Source organism: Aotus nancymaae, unplaced genomic scaffold (assembly GCF_030222135.1).
Source record: "Aotus nancymaae isolate 86718 unplaced genomic scaffold, 86718_ANA_hifiasm-v0.15.2.pri h1tg000039l, whole genome shotgun sequence".
In the NCBI taxonomy this organism is placed as follows: Eukaryota; Metazoa; Chordata; class Mammalia; order Primates; family Aotidae; genus Aotus; species Aotus nancymaae.
In genome coordinates, this window is record NW_026988453.1 from 8,995,080 (window position 1) to 9,020,116 (window position 25,037).

General features: G+C 51.8%; 1 protein-coding gene across 4 annotated transcripts; it reads right to left on the reverse strand.

Annotated features, from left to right (window-relative positions):
* Positions 1-507: 507 nt before the first annotated feature.
* SLC41A1 (solute carrier family 41 member 1) lies at positions 508-24,680 on the reverse strand. 4 transcript variants are annotated; one of them, XM_012459320.2, is made up of 11 exons: positions 24,618-24,680; positions 20,981-22,005; positions 12,110-12,217; positions 10,934-11,005; positions 10,150-10,294; positions 9,859-10,005; positions 9,113-9,260; positions 8,179-8,258; positions 6,614-6,748; positions 6,144-6,292; positions 508-3,101 (listed from the first exon to the last, which is right to left on the reverse strand). In XM_012459320.2, the coding sequence occupies exons 2-11, from the start codon at positions 21,350-21,352 to the stop codon at positions 2,916-2,918; spliced, it is 1,542 nt and encodes a 513-aa protein (XP_012314743.1). In that variant the 5' UTR covers positions 21,353-22,005; positions 24,618-24,680; the 3' UTR covers positions 508-2,915. The 4 variants fall into 4 exon arrangements, with proteins under 4 accessions (XP_012314743.1, XP_012314742.1, XP_012314744.1 ...); XM_012459319.2 differs by lacking the exon at positions 24,618-24,680 and adding an exon at positions 23,725-24,120; XM_012459321.3 differs by lacking the exon at positions 24,618-24,680 and adding an exon at positions 23,166-23,334.
* Positions 24,681-25,037: the final 357 nt, after the last annotated feature.

A 25,037-nucleotide genomic window follows, 5' to 3' on the forward strand; every position in this document is an offset into this window, starting at 1 on the left:
CTGTGCACCACTGTTTCTCAATAGATGACTGATGCTGTGCTTTCTTTTCTTTTTTCTTTTTTTTTTTTGAGATGGAGTTTCGCTCGTTACCCAGGCTGGAGTGCAATGGCATGATCTTGGCTCACTGCAACCCCCGCCTCCTGGGTTCAAGCTATTCTCCTCCCTCAGCCTCCAAGTAGCAGGGATTACAGGTGCCTGCCACTACACCCAGCTAATTTTTGTATTATTAGTAGAGAGTGGTTTCACCATGTTGGTCAGGCTGGTATTGAACTCCTGACCTCAGGTGATCCACCCACCTGGGCCTCCCAAAGTGCTGGGATTACAGGTGTGAGCCGCTGCGCCTGGCGATGCTGTGTTTTCTATCACACAATCCCTGCGTTTTAGAGATGTTTCATTTCTTGTCATGCTTTGGCCCCTTTCTACTCCTGAGTGAGGAGAGGGTAAAGCCTACAGAGGGGCCCAAGGCAACAACAGCTGAAGCTGGAGACAGACAGGAAACACCAACCATCTAAATAAACGTCCTCTTTATTTTACCAAATATAATTTATCAGTTAAGTTGACATTTGTCAATTCAGTTATAGTAACTATAAATAATTCTCTTAAGACACAGTTCTGTAACTTTTTAAGGATACGAGAGTAAACCAATATTGCTCCTTGCAGCCAGGCCAAAAGTACATGCAGTTGGTACAGTCGGGGAAAAGAAATGAATCTTCCATGAAAGTCAACTTCATTTTCTTTCCCTCTCACCCTACAGTCCTCCTCTGCTCACACACTCAGGGCCTGGGGCATGCCTACTTGTCTGCCTTTTAGGCAAAGGAGGTCACTCCAGAGTCTTCTGGGACTGCCTGGCCAAATTCCAGAGATGAGGAAGAGGGGAGTGACTGGGGAAGGGGCGGCTGGAGACCACAGAGACATAGCCTTAGGGGCAGAGAGTTGGTTTTGGTGCCTGTACAAGAAGAATCTGTGTGCAAGTGTGTTTTGAGGTGGAGGAAAAGATGAAGAAAGTCCAGAGGGAGGAGAAAAAACAAGCCCAGGCTGGTGTTAATGAACTGTGTTGGACACAACTCCAGCTAGGTAACCTCTACAATTTCTTCCAATTCTAAGATTCTATGATTCCAGAAGGAGGCCTGGAGGCCTGGGTAGAAATGGAGGGAGAGAAAAGATGGTCTCTGGAGGTCTAGGGCAAGTTCCCGGGATAAGGCATGGTGTTGGTAGAAACAGGATCATTGCCTAAGCCTTCCCTTGGAGGTGGGCCCTGGAGGCTACAGATGGAAGGGTTTCTGCGGAGGCTTCTAAGAAGCTAGAAAAAGCCTACATCCAAATGCCCAGATCTGTACACGTGTGACTGCGGATGGAGGCTCCAGTTTTCTCCCAATTCTGTGCTAGGCAGAGAAAAGTAGAAACAACCAGTTGATGTCCAGCTTGCTAGTTCTAAGTCCTCTTTTGGGTGCTTGGTGAGGAGAGGTGGAGGAAAGGGAAGGTGAGGAAGGGTCGTTTAGGGAAATAAACGCTGGTTGAGCAATGGGGCTGGTGGCTCTAGCTGTGGTCAGCATTGCACACAGTTGGGGTCTAGGAAGGAGAAAGAGGCAGAAGAATCTGGCTTGAAGTAGATGCAAATTCTTACAACGAGGAAACTTTCTCCACCAGATCGAAAGGGGCACATGGCCTTTGTAACCTTGAGAATGAGGTGAGGTTAGAGCTGTGTTTCCCTTACCACTGGCTAGTCAGTGCCTGGCACAGTACCTAACACATAGTAGGCACCCAGTAAATATTGCTCACAGAACGTTTCAGACCACGCCTGCAGAGGAGCTCATCTTGCGGAGGCGGCATATTTGTTGAATGAGCGAACGAATGAATAGTGAATGTTTGTGGGCAGAAGCCAAGAAAGAGGAAAACTGACCTCTATAGCATGACAGAATGAGTAATTTTAGGAAGTGACGGGGCCCAAGGTGACCAAGTGATTATGTTCTCAGGAGAAACTGCAGCAATGAGATGCCCCTGGTTGTCCTCAACCTCCCAACCATTCTCCACGTCGCCATGAACTCTCCCTAATCTCAAAACCCAACCTGGCAAGCTCTGGGGAAGGTAGTGCTTAGAGACAATTTGAGATGAAGGTTGAAGACAGACCAAGAATCAGTCCTCTGGGCCCAGGGAGAATCTGGATTTTGGGGAACTTATAGGTGGGTCAACAGGGAGAAGAGTCCACTTTTCATGTTTTCCTGGATATGACGATCAACTGGAAATGATCGGGGGGATGGGTTGTTGATGTTGATCAGACAATCGAGAAAGAGACACGTGCACAAATTGAAGCGTCAGTCCACCTTACTCTTTCTGCGAGTGGGAGGGCTTAGGTCCAGGGAGCAGAGAATAGAGCTGGGATCACAGGGCCCTGGAGCAGCTGTCTCCTGTCCAGAGCGTTGAAGTTGGTCCTTTTCTACAAAAGTATGTGTGTGTTTGGGAGTGTTACTTATTCCTCTGTCCCTCTGTTCAACCAAAACCAAAAACAAAACAGATAAACAAAAAGAAAGCAAAACCCAAAACCCAGAGCCCACCTACGAAGGGTTTCTCATTAGGGCCAAGACAAGTTGCTAAAGCCAAACCCAGTGTCCCCAGATTCCAGACAGAACTCCCCTGCCCCGATCCGCCTCGCCTGGAGGCACCCACCATGAAACTGCACTTGGTGATTGTCTCAAAAATCTACTTGTACTGCTTATCTCAGTCCGTCTGTCTTTCCTGAATTCCTGCTATACAAACTTGGCTCAATGTATAAAAATTCCCATTGAAAATAATGAGAATTTGGTATCAAAGTGAAGTCCCAGAAAGAGGTGGGAGTGTGGGGTGGAGTAGGGACAGGGGAACAAGAAAAATTTCAAATAGAAAGTGCAGAGGGATGGGGAAAAGGTTGAGTGACGAAGCTAGTCCCCGACATCCGTGTCTCGGTCCCCTATGAGCCAGAGGACATGGAAGCTGAGTGCTAGGAGCCCAGTGCCAAGCAGGTCCCCCAGAGCAGTCAAGTATGGGATGGAGAAGTTGTCTGGGTCCAGGCCCCGGCCCCACATCCAGTGTACCATCCAGTCTGCGATGTACAGGAGAATCAGCACCTGGGGAGACAAAAGGGCCCAGCCTATAGCCATCCCCTCTCTCCAGGGGGAGCCAGAGGCCACACGATCAGACCCATTCAGTGCATCACAAGGCTTGGCTGGCCACAGTCCTTACTTTTTATCTTCATCTTTCCACCCCAGCAGCCTCTCTGTGTTCCTCCACCCCACAATCACCACCTCGAGCAGACAACAGGCACAGTAAGAGCTCTTCAGAAAGGAAGATGCCGCTATGACCCAGGGTCACCCACATCAGCATTATATTCCGTTCCCAAATTTACCAAACGAGGAGCTTCCTGAGCTAAATCCTACTTGTTGCAGGAACTCAGCCCTCTTGCTTCTAACTCTGGGTCACCTCATTCTGGGATCACTCCAATTCCTGCCATGTTGGCCTTTCCAGGAGCCTGGCAGGGGGCTGGCTGTTGGAGTCAGCTTTTCCTAAAGGGATTTCTTCTCTAGACACAGTGGTATAAGGATAGTGTTTGAAGCTGCTGCTGGCAGTTGTCTGAGTAACAGATGATTATCCCAAGCTGGCTTCCTCCTGACCCTTTTCATTCTGTTGTGGTGGCTTTCCATTCCATTTCCTTTCCATTCTTTGGGCTCCAAGAATGGAAGTTTATTTTAACATCAGTCCTAATAAAGCTGAATTGTGAATAAGTCACCTCAATATTAACATAAAGCAGACAACGCATACCAATTTAAAATAATTTGAGATGATCTGCGACTTTGATTTTATCCGGGCTCTTGCTTACCTTCTTTTAATACAGATAATTAGGAATGACTCAGATCAGAATTTTGCTAGTGGGCCCAGGACCAGCAGCATCAGCAACAGCTGGGCACTTGTCAGAAATGCAGACTCTCTGGACCTCCTGAGTCAGTCTGAGTTTAACAAGATTCACATGCACTTTGAAGGTGGTGATGCCCTTGATCTAGAATACCACGGTGGGGCAGGCCTGAATCTCCTAGAATCTGCACAGTACGAAAATTCTGCCCTAAGGGATCCAGATGCGGGAACCACAGCCCCTAATGGATCCAGAAGCCAGAACTGATACCTATTTTTAGGCAATCTTGGCTGCTCTCCTGTCCTCTCTCTCTCTCTCTCTCTCTCTTTTTTTTTAAGTTTAGGCTCTGCCTGAGAAAATCCTGCCCTCTCTCCAGGGAAGCCAAAGGTGACTTTTCACACTCTCCCTCCCCCTGCACATCAGTGTCTTGTGCCCCTACGGCCTTGGCTCCCTCACCCTCCATAACTTCACACCCTTTGTAGCAGCTGCAGAAGGGTCTCAAATAAAGAGCATGGGCAGGAGGCCTTTGGGACATGCCCTAGGAAGGGAATGGTAGCAGCTGTCCTCATATTCCAGCCTCCTGAGCAGGCCCCAGAACACATGGCTGGGAGGAGGTAGCAAAGGGATCAATAATAGCCTTTACAGGGGATCAAGTGTCACGCTCTGGCCCTTCACAGATCTAGAGAGGAGAGCAGAGCCAAGAGTGTCTCCCAGGGTATTCATCACGGGTGATGGCACCGAGGCTCATCCTTTCCAATGTAGGCTAAGGGATGAGCTGAAAACCTCCACCAAAGACCCTCCTCCAAAGACCCTCGGCATATCCACCCCCACCTTCCCACCACGTGCTGCACTGGAACCCACCAGCAGTGAAACACGGCGGCCTGGCTAACTGCTGCAGGGCAACGGCATATGGCTGATTCTCAGCCTGCCCCTGCCAAGATGTCGGAACACAACCTTTCTAAAGCTGGGGTGAAGGGGCTCGAGGGATAGGTGTTAATCAATACGGGACTGGCGAAATAAAATTAGAGTCTGTGTATCATAGAATAAAATGCAGCCCTAAGAAAATCAGGGTGTTGTTTTCTTTATGTATTGATACGGAATGATCTTTAAGATAAACCGAAGTGAAAAATGCAGGGCACGGACAGTGTGTGCAGTTTACCACGTGTGTGTAATAAAGAGGAGGAGATAAAATATATGGTCACTTTTATAAATAAGAATATGTTTGAAGGGTTCACAAGAAAGGGGTGATACTGATGGTCTGCGAAGGAGAAAAATGGATGGCTGCGAAGAAGAGGACAGAAAAGAAGACTTTTCTCTGAGGTTTCACTATGAACTTAAAACATTTTTGAACTATGTGACTGTTCAAAAATCAAACCTATAAAAATTTAAAATATAATAATAAGGGTGGATCTGGCTGTAAAGGGGTAGCATGAGGGAGCCTCGTGTGATCAAACAGTTTTCTGTATTTTAGTTATAGCGGTGATCACACAAATCTACACTTGTGATGAAAACTGCATAGAATACACACACACACACACACACACAAGTGCAGGTAAAACTGGCACAATCTGAATAAGCACTGTGGATTGTATCAATGCTAATTTCCTGATTTTGATAGTGTCCTATAGTTATGCAAGATGTTACTTTCCCATGGAGGGAAATTGGGTAATGGTATATGTGATTTCTGAACCTTTTTTTGAGAACTTCTTACAAATCTGAAGCTTTTCAAAATAAAAAGCTTTAAAAACGTAATAATACAAGAAGGGAGAAAGTGTCATGGTATTATGGAATGGCAATGCTAGGCAGGATCCGACAGATAGATTATCTAGTGCGGTGGTTTTGACAGCTTTTCAAGCTATCGGACCCTTTATGCAAATGAATTTCTTGAGAAAGCCCAGCATGCAAAACAGAGCCACTTGGAGCTCTGTGGCCAGTGCAGGTGGCACGCAAAGCCCATGTGGTCAGCATCCTACAACCACCTGCATGAAAACTGCCACCACTGGTCCATTCCTCTCAATTTACAAATGTATCACTGAGGATCAGAGAGGTAAAAGAACAGGGTCAAAGTCACACAGCATGTTAGTGACTCTACTGGAACCGCCATCTGTTCTCCTGCACCCTTGTCCAGTGTTTATCAGCTGCCCTGATGCAGAGAAAAAGGTACGTTGAGTGTCCAAGTGGCCAACTCTGGCCTCCTCTCCCATCCCTGCAGGGCATCTTGGCCCCTTCCCATGCCCATGCCCCTGCTCCTGCCGCTTAGTACCTGGAGGAGTGCAGCTGTCATATAGAAGATGATGAAGATGAGTGTGAGGGTGGTGTGCCCACCCTGCATACAGCTGATGGTGTAGAGGAACACCAGGTGTCCTGGGACCACGAGGAGGAAGAGGACCCGGGCTGAGCGAGAATTCACATCTGGAATTGGGGAAAAGAGGGTGTAAAGAGGAGGTGAGGAGACCTGGCCCCAGAAGGCCTTTCAAAGTCAGGAGGGACTGCACCATGCCCCAGGGCAACAGACAGATGAACGTCTCTACTTCTCCATCCTATGGTCTCCAACCCCTAGGGTGCCCCAGGAAAACACAGCCCTCCTGTCTGGGCTCTGCCCTTCAGAACAGCTGGCACAGCCCAGCAGAGAAGGAGAACCTGTGGTTCTGGGCCCCAGCTGTCTCTTAAGTGAAGCTCACTGACAGTAGGCCCACTCCCCGCGGGGCTAGGAGGCTGGGAATCTGGCATTACCAGGACTGAAGAAGGTGGTACAAGGACTGGGGCAGCGGCGAGGAGCTTGCTCAGAGTTCTCTCCTGGCATTCCATTCATGTGCAGGAAGGTGGAGATGCGGCTGGCCTGCACTGCCACCAGATTGCCCCCAACACCTGCAGAGACACAGACGGGCTTAGATACAGATGAGGATCGGGGGAGGAGTGGGAAAGAAATGATCTTCTCGCTCTTTGTCTTGTATCTACAGAGGCACTGTCCTGCCTTTATAGGCCCCCACACAGGGGGGTCTATGTGGGCATCACCCATTCACCAGGCACTAAGAAGGAAGACAAAGACCCCTGCTTCCAGGGCATCTTCCAGCCTCCCTCATCCTTCCCTCTATGGAGACGCAGCAGTTCCATGTTCTCCTGGCATAGCTGCGACAGTACTGGAAAGGATATGTGCAGATCTGCAGACTCAGAGAGCCTGACTTCTCCACCAGGACGGTGTGTGCACCTGCCTTCCTATGCTGAGGTGACAAAGCCCTGCCTTACCCCACCCGCTCTCCAATGCGCCGAGCAGACCCAGGCACCCTATGCTCATGTGCTGGTTCTGGTAACCAGTTTCAAGGATCAGGTCTGAGCTCCAAACTCCTGGCACCTGGTATCTCTGCCAGAACCTGTGCTGATTTCTCTGTTGCCCTCACATCCCAGCCTGGTCCCTGCTCTTCTCAGCCTTGCTCTGAGCGCTGGGGGACCAGTCTCCACAGACTGGATCACCCAGTCTTCCTTGCTGGCTGCTTCCACTGTGTTTGTTCAGTGGGAGGCAAGAGCAGGCGACCAGAGGGCAGGTGGAGAGAGAAACCGGGTATTTCTTTTGCAATCCCTCCCTGCTTTTTGGCAGTGGCTTCCCTGTTGGAAGCAAGGGCAGAGCTTTCACTGGGCTCCCATAATGCTATTCCCTCCCGATTACGGTTTGAATATAGTTTGTCCCCATCAAAACTCATGTTGAGGCTTGGTCCCCAATGTGGTGGTATTGGGAGATGGTGCCTTTAAGAGTAAATAGGTCATTAAGATGGATTAATGTCTTTCTTGGGAAAGGTATAGTTCCCATGAGAGTGGGTTGTCATAAAGCGAGGTTTGCCTCTCCTGTATTGCTCATTTTGCACACGCCCAGTTTTCCTCCTGTTTCTCCATTTGGATGTTTGGATGAAGCATGAGGCCCTCACTAGAAGCAGCTGCCCAATCTTGAACTTTCCAGCCCCCAGAACTGTGAGCTAAATAAACCTCTTTTCTTTATAAATTAGCCAGTTCCAAGTATTCTGTTCTGGCAACAGACAATGGACTAAGATACACCCCTTGACCCTTTAGGACTAGAGGCTTCCTATTGTTGCTAATCTCTGGGTGCCTCAACACCCCTTATCCATCCTTTTACTCTGCTCCCACCTCTGTAAGCAGTTCCTTCATTAAGGTCTTGAATCATCTGAGCTAGATTCTCTTGCTTGCTGGAACCCTGACTGATACAGAAGCCAGCCCCTTAAGTCCTCTTCTCCTGTCCCTTTCCTTCCCCCAGCCCTGCCCTCCAACAGCTGATGCCCAGACCTCACCATTAATCACAGGTGTGAAGACAGCCATCCCTGCAAAGTTGGGGTCTGAGACAGTCTTGTCCAAGATGAGGCCTCCCACACTATGGAGACATTAAGACAAAATGACACAAAGACCACTAAGGGTTCGGCTGTAGTCTCTGGGAAGAGAGGTCGGGCCCACCTAGCCTTGGAGATGAAGGGAAGCACCATGGCTCTCAGAAGTTCCTCATTATCCAGTCCTTGCCGCCCTTGACAGGATTAGGTGCTGCTCATAACATTCCCACTGGGCACAGTGACTCCAGAACAAACTGGTGGTGCCGGGTCAGGCAACCACCTCCTGTACCTGCCCTCTAACTTGGCTGGAGGAGCAGCCTGCAGGACTACCTGCCTGTGACGACCTCTGCTGTTCTGCCCACTCAGCATTTGCTTCCCTTTCTGGTACTAGCACTGGGCTTCTCCTCTCAGGCTCAGTGACTGTGGCTCCGGTGACACTGCCTCAATGATGGCCAGGCTCCAGGTCCATCCAATCAGAGTATCGCAGCCCCAAGGCCACACTGACTGGTTTGGAGATAGTTGTGTCACCAGATGAGAAGCAGGGCAACTCTATCCTGGAACTTTGTGGAACTGTTGGGGGAAAGAATCTCTCTCTCCACTGGAATTGGTAGGAGTAAGAAAAGCATAAATCTGGACTGCAGGCCATGACAGAGAAGGGTGGAGCTCAGAGCCCTGATCTTAGGTCTGTCCCTGAATTCAGCTGTGCCCCTTTGGTTCTCCAGGCCAGTACATTCTGCCTTGGAATGCAACCCAGTTTAGATGGTTCTGTCATTTTCAACAGAAGGACATGTGACTGATACACTTCTAGGGTCTGACCCCCACCTCATCTCTCCAGGGTTTAAAAGGAAGCCTGTGGCAGGGCGGCAGTGGGGTGCAGTAGATACTAAGGGCCCCAGCCTACCTGCTGATGGCCATGGCAATAATAACAGGCTCCCAGCCGGAGTACAACACCTCCCTCGTGGCTGGGCTTCGTCGGGCCAGCACCACCCAGACAGGCAGCAGGGCCACAAAGAAAGCACACACCAGTGGGTAGATGTATCGCCAGTGATCTGAGAAGGCAGAGATCAGAGGGAGATAAGCACTGTGGTTTCCTACTCCCAGTTTCTCCCTGGCTCAGCCTGAAAATGTCCCAACAGGTCAATAGCAGGACTACACTAAATGCCAGTAAACACATTACCCCATTTGATGTTCACTGGCAGCTCAGGAGGTAATGGGACCAGCCTTTTCCATTTTATGGATGAGGAAACCAAGGTGGAAAGCTACCCAGGCACTGAACTGGGATAGAGACCAGACTCTAGGTCTCTTGACTGGATCCCAGAAATCACCATCTCCCACCCCCTTCTTCAATTTGTAAGCAGATCCCAGCCTCTGGTTCCTTTATGCTTTCCCCCTCATCCCTCCAAGAGAAGCAAGAATCTGCAGGACCAAACAGAAATATACTTCTGACACTTTTCCCCTGCCCCTGATATCTGCTTGGATTTGAGATCAGTACTTAGCTTCATATCTCTAAGATCAGGAATTACTACAGCCTGTGTTCAAACCAAATAGTTTAAGAACACAGAAGAAACTCTAGCACATTTGCAAACTGCTATCATCTGTCCCAATCCCACCCCGGAGTCCACCCCCACCACACTCTTGGTGGCTCACTCAGTTCCAGGTAGAGTCCCCAGCTGATGCCTGAGAGCAGCGCCAAGGTGATGAGGTCGCCCAGGCTGGCAGCAATGGGTGTGGCCACGTTGTCTGGGTTGATCCCAATCTTGCGAGAGCCAATGATGACTCCAATCATGATCATACCTGGTGAGGAAGTGGGGGGAGGGGCAGGGAGGGGGAGAAGAGATAAAGGGATCTCAACAAACAAAAAGAGAGTGTGGAAGTGCCAGGTGCAGTCAACACCTCTGGGGCAGCACCCCTTACTCTTCTACGCCCTCCCTTCCTTACCCAGTACCAGGGAGGCAATGAAGGCTGTGGCCACGCTGCTAGCACAGAGCAGGAAGGCGTGCGGAATACTGAAGTGGCCATCAGGGATCCAGCCGAAGACGACGGCTGCAATGGACGCCAGGAAGCCCACCACTGTGGCCTGCACCTGGGGAGAGGAGTGGTAACTTGGAAAGCCCTGAGAGCAGTGGGGTTCCTAAACTGAGGTCACTGAGCATCTGGGCAGACCTCTTCCTGGCTGTAGCCCCATGAGGCAGGCTGGACTGTACTGTCCAGTCCTCCCAGGCTGGAAGGATGTCTTTATTTATTTAGGTTCACACCAGACACTAGTACTGTGCAGTGCACTCTGCAGGAGCCCAGAACATGTTACTGGCTGAATGAGTGTGCCTCTGGGGACGGGAGTGAGGTTCAACAGAGCTGGAGCCTTCTGCCCAGAGTCAAGGCCTGAAGGCTCCCAGTCTGAACCTGTGTAGTCTCATGGCGAGACGGGACAGCAGTGGCACAGGACATCTCGGCACTCCTGAGTTTGCTCATATTGCCACGATCTGCTGGGACTCGAAGGCACCTACACCACTGGGAACTGAGAACTGGAATGGGTGATGCAGGGACCCTCCTCATCTTGGGCATTTTCCTAGATAACCTAGTTACCTCCTAGAGTTACTCTGGGGGAAGCCAGCTCAGTGGGACACTGGAGATTTGCTCAGGAGCCAGCTGGGGCTGACCTAAGCCTTTCAGAGATTCCTAAGGGGGAAGCTTAGCCCACCCTCTCTGGTCCCTGCCTCCTTACCTGGATGAGGGCCATGTTCCCAGTGATCATCCGCCAGAGCTCCTTGGGTGTGTCCATGTGTCCAATGTTGGCCTGGGAAAGGGAGGGCAAGGGGCTAGAGCTCCAGGCTGGAAAAAGCCTACAGCTCCATCCATTAGGCTCCTGCCTAGATCACGAGACAGTACATGTGGCCTAAGACTCTGACGGCAGGACCTGAAAGTCCTGGCAAGGTGAAGCAGGATCAGGGAAAGTGAGGTGAGAGGGAAGGAGCTAAAGCTGAGCTCCTGCAGCTGGGTGGGAGTTGGGAAAGGGGGTCCCCTAGAAGCAGTCTCTTCTCTTCCTCTCAGGACATCAGCTGAGCAGAGGCAAATTCCATCCTTTGCCTTGCTTATCTGGGCAGTCCATTGCTGCATGGATCAGAACAACCCAGTCCCTGACTCTGAAGCCAGCCTGCTATTCCAGGGAAGGAAAGGTCAGCTGCAGGACTGAGACTCCAAGAGTATTTGGGAAGGAGTGGGTGGCATGGGCCAGAAGTCGGGTAGGGCAAGTCAGGGTGGGTTAAGTTGGATGCCACTTCTCTCTGTCACCTTCTCTAGACTCTAGGCTATGCAGGGACATCCTTGGGCTCCTGAGTTTTATCATCTCCCACCTCCAACCGAGGACTGTCTATCTGTTCAGGCCCTGAATCATCATATCAGATGATTGCGGGAGGTAGGAGTGACGAGCAGCTCCTCTCTGTTCTCTTAAAGAAGAACAAGCTGCCACGGGGAAAAGGATGGATGGCTGGGGGGCTAGGGGTGCTGGGAGGGCCTGGCTCTGCTCCTGCCCAGCTGCAAGGCAGGGCTGGAGATCAGAGGAGACCCCCATCTGTGCGGGTGGAGGAACCAGCATGATGCCTGCCTGTCAAAGCTGCACAAACAGTCACGAGGTGGTTGAGAGGTAGGGGGTGGGGCAGGAGTCCAGGGACGGCTGGGACATCCAGAAACCAAGCCTGGGAACCACTTTGGGCAGGGAGCTCCTGCCCAGAAGCAGATCTGGGATCTCCCTACACCTGCCCAGCTAGGCCCTCCCTTCCCACCCCAGCCCCACACTCCAGGACTGGGCAGTGGAGAAAGGCCCGCGGCCCTCTCCCAGTCTCTGGCTCTGTGCTGCCCAGAGTCCTCTCTGTGCCCCGCTCCTCCCAGCCAGGACACTCACTGCAGTGGAGAGCCTTGATGCCAGGGTCATTTCCAGGTTCCCTTTGAGCCCCAGCAGCGCGGGCACTAGGATGAAGACCTCTGTCACCTTCTGGAAGACTTCCCAGTGCTACAAGGTGAAAACAGAACCCAGGAATTTCAGTGCCCCAAAGGGCGGGCATTGAGGTTGAACAGAGAGTCTGAGATCAGGGGCTCGAGGAGGAAATAGAATCAGCAGGGAGTGAGCACGCCAGCCACCTTTCGTCCAAGAACCCTGGAACCAAACCAAGCCCATGATTCTTCAAACAACACAGCCCCCCTTCCTGCCACCCAGAACCAGGGAGATGGGGAGGGTCTCTGCCAGTTGGGAGACTCTCAGCCTGGCTCTACCTCCTCTGTCTGCTTTCCTGGAGCTGGGTGGGGAAGCGTAATGGGGACCCACACAGCTGAGCTGCCTTGGGCTGCCTGACACCCCAGAACTCCTTTCCAATCCCCCCTCAAATTGCAATCCCTGGCCCCTTTGCCTTCGGTCCAGTTTCTCTGTTGTCTCAGCTGTGGAAAGTTGGGCTCCACGGGGCTGGGGCCGAGGCTGGGGAGATTAGAGAGTTTGTTTGGTTTCTATCTCTGAGGGCTTTGGGCCTCAGCCACAGCAACTCTCCTTCTGAACAGGCTCTGAATTGAGACTGTGGCCTCCAAACCTCTGACTGCTGGCCTACAAGAGGCTTTTCATTCCTCCGTGCAGTCCCTCACCCCACACACCCTCCTCAACCTCTCAGCTAGGAGAAGCAAGTGTATTCCTTGCTTGGTCAGGCTGGTCTCGAACTCCTGACCTTGTGATCTGCCCACCTCAGCCTCCCAAAGTGCTGGGATTACAGGCATGAGCCACTGTGCCCAGCCGGCGGGGGTTATTTTTATCCTCATTTTGCGAATGAGGAAACTGAGGTTCAGAGAGTATTCTACTAGTCAGTGCTAAGAGGTCTGTAGGAGCCAGGACTGGCTATTTGAAAGCTACTTTACTTGCAATTGAAACTGAGGACTTGGAAAAAGGTGAGGATTGTGTCTCTCTCCCTAGCCCTGACAGGGTACGTGGTTCCCTTTAAGAATGGAAAGCCTCCAGGTTTGGGGAGGGAAGAGGAGGCAGGCGGCCAGGTGGGTGTATATGGGTTGGTTTGGGTATCATGGCTGGGAGGCCAAGCACTATATTGGGCAAGGACACTGGACAGAGAGCCGGGGGTCTCCTACAGGAGACAGCGGGGATGGGCCTCCTGCTTATCTCCCCAATATGCCTCCTCACGTAGACCGGCTGGACACCTTAGACAAGTCACAAGGACCTCAAGCTTTTGAAGAATATTCAACTCAGGGACGATATCAGATGGTCTCTCAAGGCAATTCCAGCACCCACACTCTATCGTTAAGATGAGCAGTACTGCAGATAAGTAAGAGATCCCCTCATCCTCATTAGGATGGCTACTATTTAAAAACACAGAAAATAATCAATGTTAGCAAAGATGTGGAGATTGGGCTGGGCACGGTGGCTCAGGCTTGTAATCCTGGCACTTTGGGAGGCCAAGGCAGGTGGATCACTTGAGGTCAGGAGTTCGAGACCAGCCTGGCCAAAACATGGTGAAACCCTGTCTCTACTAAAAATACAAAAATTAGCCGGGAGTGGTGGTGCACACCTGTAATCCCAGCTACTGACTTGGGGGGCTGAGGCAGGAGAATCACTTGAACGTGGGAGGCGGAGGCTGCAGTGAGCTGAGACAGTGCCACTGCGCTCCAGCCTGGGTGACAGAGCAAGACTCCGTCACAAGAAAGAAAAAAAGGATGTGGAGATTGGAACCCTTGTGCGCTCTTGGTGGGATGCTATGAAAAACAGTACACTGGTTTTTCAAAAAATTGAAAGTAAAACTACCACATGATCCAGCAATCCTACTGGATATTTTTCCAAAAGAATAGAAAGCAAGGTCTTGAAGACATATTTGTCTGCCCATGTTCACAGTAGCACTATGAGCAATAACCAAGACGTGGAGACAACCCAAATGTCCATCAAGGAATGAATGGACAAACTGCATGTGCAAAGTGTGGTACATACACACCATGGAATATTTCTCAGCCTTAGAAAGGAAGGAAATCCTGTCAGATGCTATAATGTGGATGAAACTTGAGGACATTATACTACTAATCCAGTCATAAAAAACACTGCATGATTCTACTTATCTGAGGTATCCAAAGTAGTCAAGTTCTTTTTTTTTTTGAGACACAGTCTCACTCTGTGGCCCAGGCTGGAGTGCAGTGGTGCAATCATGGCTTCGGGCTGCAGCCATCCTCCCATCTCAGCCTCTTGGGTAGTTGGGACTACTGGCATGTACCACTACACCTGGCTAATCTTTGTATTTTTTGTAGAGACAGGTGTTTCACTATATTGCCCAGGCTGGTCTCAAACTCCTGAGCTCAAAGGATCCTCTGCCTTGACCTCCCAAAGTGCTGGGACTACAGGTATGAGGTACTGTGCCCAGACTAAGTAGTCAAATTCATAGAGGCAGAAGGAAGAATGGTGGAAACAAGGGCCTGAGGGAACAGGGAAAAGAGTGAGTGTTGAACAGGTGCAGAGTTTCAGCTGGGGAGATGAGACGTTCTGGAGATCTGCTGCACATGAGGTGAATATATTTAGTACTATTGAACAGCATACTTAAAAGGGCTAAGATGGAAAATTTTATGTTACTTTTTTTTTTTACCACAATAACAAAAAAGATAAGCAAGGCTATCAGAGGGGGTGGGGCTAGGGCTTGAGACCAGGAGAGACTGGGTGCTGGGTGGCTCTATAAGGCGAGAACCTCTCTTCTTGTCAGAGCTCCCTGTGTGGAAGGGGTGGGCGGCCTCGCAGGACCCTGGGGAAGGGCTCATTTCATCAGGGCTGGAGCATACGCTTGCCTGAGCTCCTGGTCTGGCCAAGACCTGGGACTCTCCTCAGGGAAGCCCCTCTGTGAGGACTAACGAAGGGGAAGAGACGGCTTCCCATCTCAACAACAGTTTCTGGGCTTCCAGGCAGCCGCAGGATGAGCCAGTCCCCTTCAGATACTGAAAGGAGGTGAATCCCTTCCCACCCTCAGACCCCGCAGAGAGAGGGCAGCCCCAGTGAGCCCCATCTGCCCTGGAGCAACTCGGGGACTGTTACTCTTGGACACGACCGGTAAATAGCACGAGGCTCCAGCTCCCTGCAGTCCAGCCTTGCTCTGCTTCACCTCCTTCCTCCCAAACCAGCCCCAGAGACGGGAACAATCCTCCTCTTCTCCCCTCTCTTGTGGGCTTTCAAAGCTCCTCTCAGAGCACAGCCTCACATCTCATCTTCACCGGCTCCACCCTCCTTCCAAGCTGCCAGCGCCATGAAAATCTCACTTCTCCAGGTAGGTATATGTAACGTATATGTACTTGTAGAAAGAAAAAGCCCAGAAGGAAAGACCCTACGTGTATGCAAGCAACGTCTTCTGAACTGTCTGTAAGGGATATTGCCTGCTTTTATTATTATTTAAGAAAAAATGAATAAAGCTCAGCTAAGTTCCTCTGGCTGCTACCATAAGCACCCCCAAATCTCTCCACCTTCCAGCACAATGCACACTCTTCTTATAGCTACAGGAGGACCTAGGAAGTACGGGATTTTAGGAGTGATGGGATGAGAGACAGACAGGCAAGGAGAGGGAGAGTCACAGTAACAGCCCCTATGCAAATGTCTTCCTGACTCTTACGGAACATAGCCTGGAACCTCACACTACCTGACCCCCGGCTAGCAAAGCCCTGAGTTGGCACTTGGGTCAGAGAAGCCAATTCCTACACACATACTTTCTTCACCCACAAACACTCTCAAAGCTGCAGCTCAGGCAGAAAGCGTCTGACACATGGGCACGCAAAGGACTCTGGGAAGAGATGCTGGAGACTGGAGATGTGAAACCAGCCCAGGAATCAGGGTGGCCCTGAGGTTAGGAGTAGGCAGGATGTGGCAGGGGCAGACAGTGAATAGCTCTTCTTCTTCCTGTGGCCAAATTCAGCACTGTCCTGTTCATCCAGGCTGGGAGTATCTGCCCCTGAAGTCACACCCGTCCGCCAAGCAGCCACCCACGCCTTCCTGCTCTGATGGGGATGAAAAAGGGCATGTTCCAGGAAGTGCTGCCCTGCTTGGGGGTGAGGGGAGCAGCCAGATTTTAACTGCTTCTTAGAAATGCAGCCCCTCATCCCTTTCCTTCTCTAACCTTGGGGTGAGGGGCTCACAGATCCCTGGTATTCTGGAGGTAAGGGAAGAGACTGCTTCACCCATAGTCAAAACGAATCCTGAGGCACAGCGATCACCTTCAGTCTCCATCCTCAGTGGTCCTGCCAGTACCTCTTCCTTGCCCTTCCAATGCACCTCTTCCAATCCTCCTCCAAGGTCATACACTGACCCCCACCTGCCTTCAAGGGTTCTAGCCTGAGCCACCTCAGAAAGGCAGCAGCAAGGAAGAAAGTCAGAGCCAGGAAGAGACAGAATCAAGACATTAAGCAGACTTAAATTCGCAGATACAAGCTCTAGGCTCCAGGCTGCGGGAGAAGTTGTGCTGGAGCTGACCTTTTAGGGTAAAGACTGGGTCAGGTGAGATTACAGCAACCCCAGGCTTCACTTGTCTCAGGCTTTTCCCAGAGGCATCCTCTAGGTGTCCAGGAAAGGGCTTTAGGGCAACACCTGGATATACAATGTGACACAATGCAAAGCAAACGGGTCCCTGACAGCAGGCAGGGGACAGAGATGGGAAAAGCAGAAGGGGTGGTCAAGTGAAGCAGAGATGAGTGTCCTGCCCAGGGATGCTGTGGCAACAGGAGCAGGCCACGCACAGGAGGAATACTTCCTTCCCACTCTACTGCCCCAAGGCCACGCTTGCCATCCACTTTCATTGCTGTAGACTTCTGTATACACAGCAGGGTCTACTTTCTTTGAGATCCTTAGCAGGTGTGCAGTGAGTTAAAGTAAGGACCTGAGAGTCACCCGTCTTAACCTAGCTGGGAATTAAAGTGCAGACGGGCACACTACCTCCTGCCACCCCATCCCTCAGAAAGGCTGACAGAAAAGGGGAGTGAGGTGTCCACAGCAGCCTAGGACCAAACGGGGGGATGGGCACAAGGCCCCTACAGTGAGGAGGCTCCCATATCCCAAATCCCCTTCAGAAGCCAACACCAGGCTCCAGCCTTCCTTTCCAGATGCCGCAGGAACTTTCAGCCATGGTTGGGAAGTTAGAGCAGATCGCGGTCCATTTATCCATTTCCTTCTTTGGGCCAGTACACCAGCCCCTTATTTCACTGCAGATACTGCTCTGCACATTTAGGGGAGCACAGATAAGAGGAGGCAGAAATGAGCCTTCTAGGAAGCGAGTGGGTTTTCTTTTTCTTTTTTTAAAATCAAATTCAAATTTAGGGCCGGGCGCAGTGGCTCACGCCTAAATCCCAGCACTTTGGGAGGCCAAGGTGGGCGAGTCACAAGGTCAGGAGTTCCAGACCAGCCTGGCTAATATGGTGAAACCCCGTCTCTACTAAAAATACAAAAATTAGCTGGGCATGGTGGTGTGCACCTGTAGTCCCAGCCACTCAGGAGGCTGAGGCAGAAGAATCACTTGAACTCAGAAGGCAGAGGTTGCACTGAGCCAAGATGGTGCCACTGCACTCCAGCCTGGGCAATAGAGAGAGACTCTGTCTCAAACAAAAACAAAAACAAAATTTAATTTTTTTGTATCATGTTGGTAAAAGAGAAACCAAGTTTTCTGCAGCAGCAAGGAAAGATGGGGCCCCGGACCAAGGAGACACTGGAACCAGGGCCAACACGGACTCCTGCTCAGTTGCTCCAAGATGCCAGGGACAATCCGTAGCCAACTTCTCCAGATGGCCCCAGGCTCTTAGGCACTTTCAGACTCTGTCTCACTGAAGGCCATCTTAGCTTGTGATGGGGGAATATAGGTGTGAATCCTTAGAAACCATCCTGCTCTTCCTGAATCTGAAGTTGCCAGTCCCCCTTTCGCTCCCATGCATGTGGAATAAGAATCTCCCTGTGGTCCCATGTCTTGGTCCCTCTGCACTCACCCACTCCTGCCATCTCCCTATAGCCATCTGCAGGGCCTGCTCCAGCCCAGCTGCAGCAGCAAGGCTGGGGGAGGGAGGACGAGGACAAACCCGCCATTGTCATCCACACCAAGTGGACCCTAGCTCTGGGGTGAGCCTAGGTGCCACACTGAAGGCAGCTCCAAAGGTTCCCTACCAAGTCCTCTCAATGTATCCAGCTCATGGGGCTGGAGTGGGGGTGGGGCAACGTATCAGAAGCTTTGGAATCTGAGTGTGTGGGATGCATAGGGATGTGTTGTGTGTGGGGTCCCTCCCTGTCCCCTCTAAGAACTTTTGTTCTTGCTCACTTCAGAAGATAACTCTAATTCATCCAGATCCAGTTCACCCTATTCTTCAGGGAAAGACAAAGAGAATAGGCTCCTCCTAGAGTCTTTTTTTTTCTTTCTTTTTTTTGGTGGGGGGACAGGGTTTGGCTCTGTCACTGAGGCTGGAGTGCAGTGGTAGCTCATTGCGACTTCAAGTTCCCGGGATCAAGTGATTATTCTTATCTCAGGCTCTCAAAGTGCTGGAATTACAAGAGAATGCCACCATGCCAGGGTATTTTTTTATTTTATTTTAGAGACAAGGTCTTACTTTGTTGCCCAGGCTGGTCTTGAACTCATGACTTCAAGTGATCCTCCTGTCTCAGCCTCCAAAAGTGCTGATATTACAGGCATAAGTCACCATGCCCAGCCAGAGTTTTTTTTTTTTTTAGAGGGAGTCTTGCTCTGTCACCCATGTTGGAGTGCAGTGGTGCGATCTTGGCATGCTGTAGCCTCTGTCTCTTGGGCTCAAATGATTCTCCTGCCTCAGCTTCCAAGTAGCTGGGACTATAGGTGCCAGTCACCACGCTGAGCTATTTTAAAAAAATTTTTAGTAGAGACAGGGTTCCGCAATGTTGGCCAGGCTGGTCTTGAACTCCCGACCTCAAGTGATCCACCCGCCTCGGCCTCCCAAAGTGCTGGGATTACAGGCATTAGCCACCAAGCCCGGCCCCCTCTCAGAGTTTTTAACCTATTGGCGAACCACGGCCATGTGAAGGCCACAAGGGTTAGTGGTGTGGGCTCTGGGGTCAGATGACCAGGGACAAGTTACCTAATCCCTCTAAGCTACAGTTCCCTGCCTACACAATGGAGATGATTATGGATCCTACCTCATGGGCCTACAGAAGAACTCCCAAAATGCTTTCCCACTACCATTATTGTTATCCAGAAAATAAGACAACCCTCTTCAATTCACCTCTAGACCCTGGCTCTGCACCCTTTGTAGGTATCAAACCAGAACACAAAAACTCCAAGAATGAGAACCCAGGCCACGGGAAAGGAAGAGAAGAGGTGGAGAAAAATGTTACCCCGGTCTCTTTCTCCTCCTGTCCCAGTCACTGCCCTAGAAGGAGGAGCAGCCACTAGGAGGAGGAACCCAAAGCTCCAGCCTGGCTTCCCAACCTCCATGTAGGAACAATCTTCAAGATAACAGCTTTGGGGAAAGGGGAGGCAGTGCAAGGCACTTTGGCACGACTTAACACCATGCTCATGAGCAACCAAAGGTGCAGGGTTCCCCTGAAGGGCTCAAGTCAAAGTGCTCCATGTGTGCACGCTATCAAGAACCAACCACCTTCAGTCTCCCGGGACACAGGCATGGTGAGACCTACCAGCAGGACCCTACATCACTATGGTCTGTAGGGTTTGCTTGGCACAGGGAAGGTGATGCTAAGCTTCGTGTCCTTCTGGGAGATATCATAGGCAGGGAACACTGGGGGTCCCAAAAAGCAAAGGCCAGATCTCTTCCTGCCTTTGTATTAATATTTCTCTGAGTACCTAGGACAGAGGACAGCACTCAGCAGGAATTTGACACACACTGCTGATTTACTTAGATAAACCCAGCACCTTCAAAAAGTTTGGTGTGCCACATTGTGCCTCAAAAACTTTTATCTAGAATCAAAACTTTATCTCTCGGACCTTCTTCATAAGTCCTGACTCACAATAAACTAACATAGCATGTCTCTGGCTCTTAGCTTCCAGGTCCTGCTGACTCTCATCCTTCCTTTTATCCAATGGCCTCATGAAGAGCCCTTTTTGCCCAGGGCAGGTTCAGAATGACAGGTAAAGAGCAAAGAGGAGAGACAGTTCTGCCCAGGCCGAGTTTCATTTTGTCCCCATTTACAGCAGGTAATGAGTCTGGTTACACCAAATCTTCAAATCATGCATCAGACGGCAAGTGTCCACCCCATCCCCCAAGGGGATTATGCCAAGGTTACAGGAAGATAAGCAACACAAATGCCTTTAAGAGCTTTCCCACTTAATTTGAGACCCTCTTGGCAGCCGAACAAATTCCTGCCCAGTAGGGGGATGGAGGAGAGGCTTGAAACTGAGCTTTCTACTATGGGTATCCTTGAAACCCCAAATGCAGGGGGGAAAGGCATAAAGAGGACACCCTTGTAAATGTCTCCCACAGAGCTGGGCTCGGCAGGAATGCTTGGGAGAGATGGCAGGCAACCACCCCGTTCCACCTCTCCTCTCCCAAGCCTGAGCTGTGGAGCCAATTCTGTTTCTATTTAGCAAAACTGCCCTGACCACCTCCCCGGGGCCACTCTGCTTCCTTGACGCTTCTTTAGAAAGGAACTAGACCAAGAAGAAACCGAGGACACGATCCAAAGGGAAACAGTATTCTAGGAAGCAGCAGCCACTTCTGACAGGGAGTAGAGAGGAAGTTCCAAGTTTCCCAGTGGGCAAAGGTGGCCCTGGGCTCCCAGTTAAGAGCTGCCCTCCTCAGGTCCTACCTGCACAATGTCCAACACCATGCCGGCAGCCACGGTCCCAAAGCCTGCCAGGAGGAACGGAAACAGCACTTGCAGCCCGATGGAAAAGGAGGTCTCCTTGAGCGGGGAGGGTGGCGCAGGGCCACGGTCTGTGCTGACGTCGTCACTTTCGTTGCTCTGACTCCCGTTCTCCAGCAGGGCGTCCTCCTCCCGAACCCCCTTGGCGTTGGCCCGAGACTCAATCACAACCTCTACCCCAGCCCCATCAGGCCCCAGGAACTCTGAGGTCCCGGCCAAGGGCTCTCTCCCGGGGCCATCTGAAGAGCAGGGAGAGGCAGTCGGGCCAGCCCCGTTCAGTTGGTGGACGTCCTTCGGCTCTGGCTTAGAGGACATGACAGGCAGGGAGGAGGGGAAGGGAGGACTTTTCTCTCTTCTTTTGCTTTCTCTCTCCCTCTCTAACTTGGGAAAGAACTTAGTCTTGGGGTAAACCCAGGCTTGGGCGCCGCGGGACCTCTTCCCACGGCTCTCCGCTCCTACCAGGCACTGCAAAAACTGATCCACCAACAGGCAGCCCCATCAAGTACTGAAGCCGCAAGCTGGGGAGAAACAAGAAACTCCTCACCAGACTCAGCAACCAGCCACTAGGGGTGCAGATGCCTGACTCCAACCCACCAGCTCTGTGCTTGAGGGAAATGTGTGTGTCCTCTTATCTTCTTTGGTTCTCAGCGGCAGGCTCCTCAGAGCAGGGGGCATCCAGAGTAGAAGCGCTCAACCAGAGTCTGGGGTGCCCTCTGAAGTGGCCCTCTTCCACGAAAAGCAGCTTGAGTTCAAATCTTTCGGAACACAGTGCCAGCCTGAGGCTGCGGCTCCTTCCCGCTCCTTAGGCTGGGCTCGGTCAGTTTCCCACAGTTCCTCAGGCTCTGCTGGTCCCAGCGCAGCGTCTGCTGTCTTTCCTCTCTCTTCCAGAAACTTCCTTCCTTCCTGGGAAGAGCTAATACCTCTACAAATCCCTGGTCCTTAAAGTCACGAGAATCAGTGTGGAACACCTATGTGGGAAGGAGAAAGAAAAAAAGAACGTTATGCTAAAGCAAAGGACGGCTGGTACTGGGAGAACATCCCCCCACCAAGGCAGTTAGGAGTTCGTCATATAGTTATAGTTTGCTATTTGCCTCCCTTTTTCTGCATAAATTACTCAGTCCTGCACTGCTCCATCTGGAGGCTCAGCGGGAGCTATCTCCGCCATCCTGCTCACCAGCAACCCTCCTGGGTGATCACCACCTTGGTCACCAGCATTGAGATGTGACCAGCCTGGGACTGGGAAGATGCTCTGCAGGAGCCCTCAGCGTTGTTTCCTCAGCAACTGGGGGTGGGTAGGTATGTCCTCAGCGAGCCTCTTCTTCAATGCCCATTAAAACCCCTGGATTATTTTAAGTGGGGTTCAGTTACAAATTCAGCCACAAACTCCCTGCCACACAGCCACCCCTGTATAAAGTGACTGCTTACCATCACAAGACAGCAACAGAAAGCCACACAGGGCAAAGAAACAGGGAGAAACTGATTGCTGAGTGAAGTCCCCCAGACCCCTGAATCCAGCTTCTGAGAAAACAAAACAAAGCTAGGAGGACTCTCTGGGCAGTAGGGCAAGCCTGCCTGACCAAGGCCAAGAGCCAAAGGCCTACCCACTCCTGCCCTTGAGAGTCAACAGTGTTACAAAGAGCTCAGACAGCTGACTGGGATCCAGGCCTCTGTCTCTCCCCCTCTCCTCCTGCTCTTGGCCCTGTGAGCTTGTCAGATAGGACAAGGGACTTATCTCAGTTAGAAGGGACAGAGTATAAAACGATTGCTTATTACCCACACATTTCAGTTAATTAAGCTCCTCCTGTTCCCCAGGGTTACTGAGAATTAAATATAGTGGAATTCTTAGAAACAAAAACAAAAAAACAAAAGTAGCAATAAAAAAAAAAACAAAAACAAAAACCAAAGCACCATAAGCCAATATGCAGCTGCTCCAAATGCATCTCTTTAGCTGTAATGGCTCCACTTCTCTTTGCCTAAAGGAATCCCGAAGATTCCTTATTCCTCATGGACTTCCATCTTTTTTCATTTCACCAGAAGAGCTCTTATTAGTAAAAAATAAATTTAAAGAGAGTTCCACCAGGTAAGAGGAACAGGTCCTTAAGTATTCCAAACACACACAATTAGTCACCTTCAGTTAGGAAAGGCAGCATCAAAGCCCAGGAACTGGCCCAGGAGAATTGTTTCCTCTGTCAATTCAGTCAACCACCAGGACTCCCTTTTCCAATCTCCTTAAGCACACAGTACTGTGGTTCTTTCAAAGTCCCTCCCCAGAGATCCAGAAGGAAACCTCTGAGTCCACTGCCCCTATGCCAGAAAAGTTTCTGAGTCTGCTAAATGCTGACACCCCCACCTCCCTCCTGTGTTCCTGGCAGGCCACTGAACCTGAAAGGGGGCTCGCAGGCAGGAGGGGAAGCCAGTCCTCCCTCACCACTCCCCCAGTAAAGAGACTTCAGATGGGCCTAAGGCCCTGGGACGAAAGAAGCAAAAGTGAACCAGGACGCCCTATCCCCTCCTCCCAGGCGGGGACAAAAAAGACCCATTTTAGTATCCCCAACCCCGAGGAGGGAGAGAAAGTAACTGGGTGGCCTCCTCCGTCTCTCCACCACTCAGATTCAGCAAATGCGCAGCGCGCCAGGTCTCCCGCCCTCCACCACCCCCTCCCAGCCCCAGGACCCCACAGGACTGACCTGCCCCTCGCTTGGGAGGAAGGGGGGCGCGTGGCAACTGGCAGCGGGGCCTGTGCTCTCGGGGGGTGCAGGGTACCCCCTCTTCTCATCACTCCTCCTCGGCAGTCCTCCTCGGCCCCCGGCGTGCCCCCCCCCACACCCCCAGCCAAGGCGAGCGTCCAGCCGCGACACCCGGCTGGCTACATTTCCCTTCTGCTTTACAACGAGGCCGCCGCTCCGCTTCCACGCGGGGGAGGTGGCCGGGGAGGGCAGGATATACCGCTTCGGGCCCAGCGGGGGGGCACCCGGACGGGGAACCGGGGGGCGGCCGAGCTCACTCGCCCCCAATCACTTCTTGCCCGCGGACTTGGGCCCAACTGGTTGGCTGCCGGTGGCAAACGTGATCTGGGGCAGACTGGGTGGCACCCCCCCTCCATCAAAAAATAGATTCTCGGATGGACAACAGCAGCAGCCAATGAGGGACTAGGGAGGGGGAGGGCTCAACCTCGGCCCGGCCCCTTTCCTTCACTTCTTGCCCAGGAGGCGGGGCGCCGGGGAAACGCAGTGTGAGGACTGACGGGAACCGGGAGCTGGCTCTACGCGCCTGGAGCGCGCGGGTCCCAGCGCCCATCGACCGGGGTTCGAGGTGCCCGCTGCCACGGGCTCACTGCGTGGTGCTGCCCCCCGGGGGCCCGCTGCGCCGCGCCGGAGCCTCTGCAGCCTTTGATAGGCGTGTGCGCCAAGTGCGCCTCCTCTCCTGCCTCTGGATGTTTCCTTGGAGCCTCTGGCCTTCGGAAAGACCGGCAAACGCCCCCGTGGAGCCAGCCTGCCTGACAGCTCTGACCCCCGGCTCAAGCAGCCATCCCGTGCTCGCTCCCTCCTCGCTCTGGGTACCCGGACAGAACAGTCCCTACCTTGCTCTTGGACACAGCTCCTCTCCCGCGGGCTCATCACCTTCCGCTCCCTACAGATTCTGCGTTCCTTTAGCAAATGGCTCACCCCTGACGAATCCGGCCTTAAAAAAGTCCCAGCCTTGAAAGGGGTGGGGGCGGGCGGGAGGGAAAGGAGGTCATGCTCACGGCTGGGGTCGCACACGCCTCGCCTGAGGTCGGGGCGGAGGGGAGCCTCACTTCCTTTGAACCACTGAGCTTGGTGGCAGCGTGGGGAGAGATGTCTCCATCTCGGGCTAAACGAAATTCAACTTTCCCTGACGCACCTTTTGGGATCAAAGAGGGGTGTTCCCATGCTCGCCTTTCGCCACTTCCTCCCTGGGGTATCTCCACCTTTCCAACACAAGCTCAATGCCAGTTCTCTTTGGGATGTTTTTGTGCAGG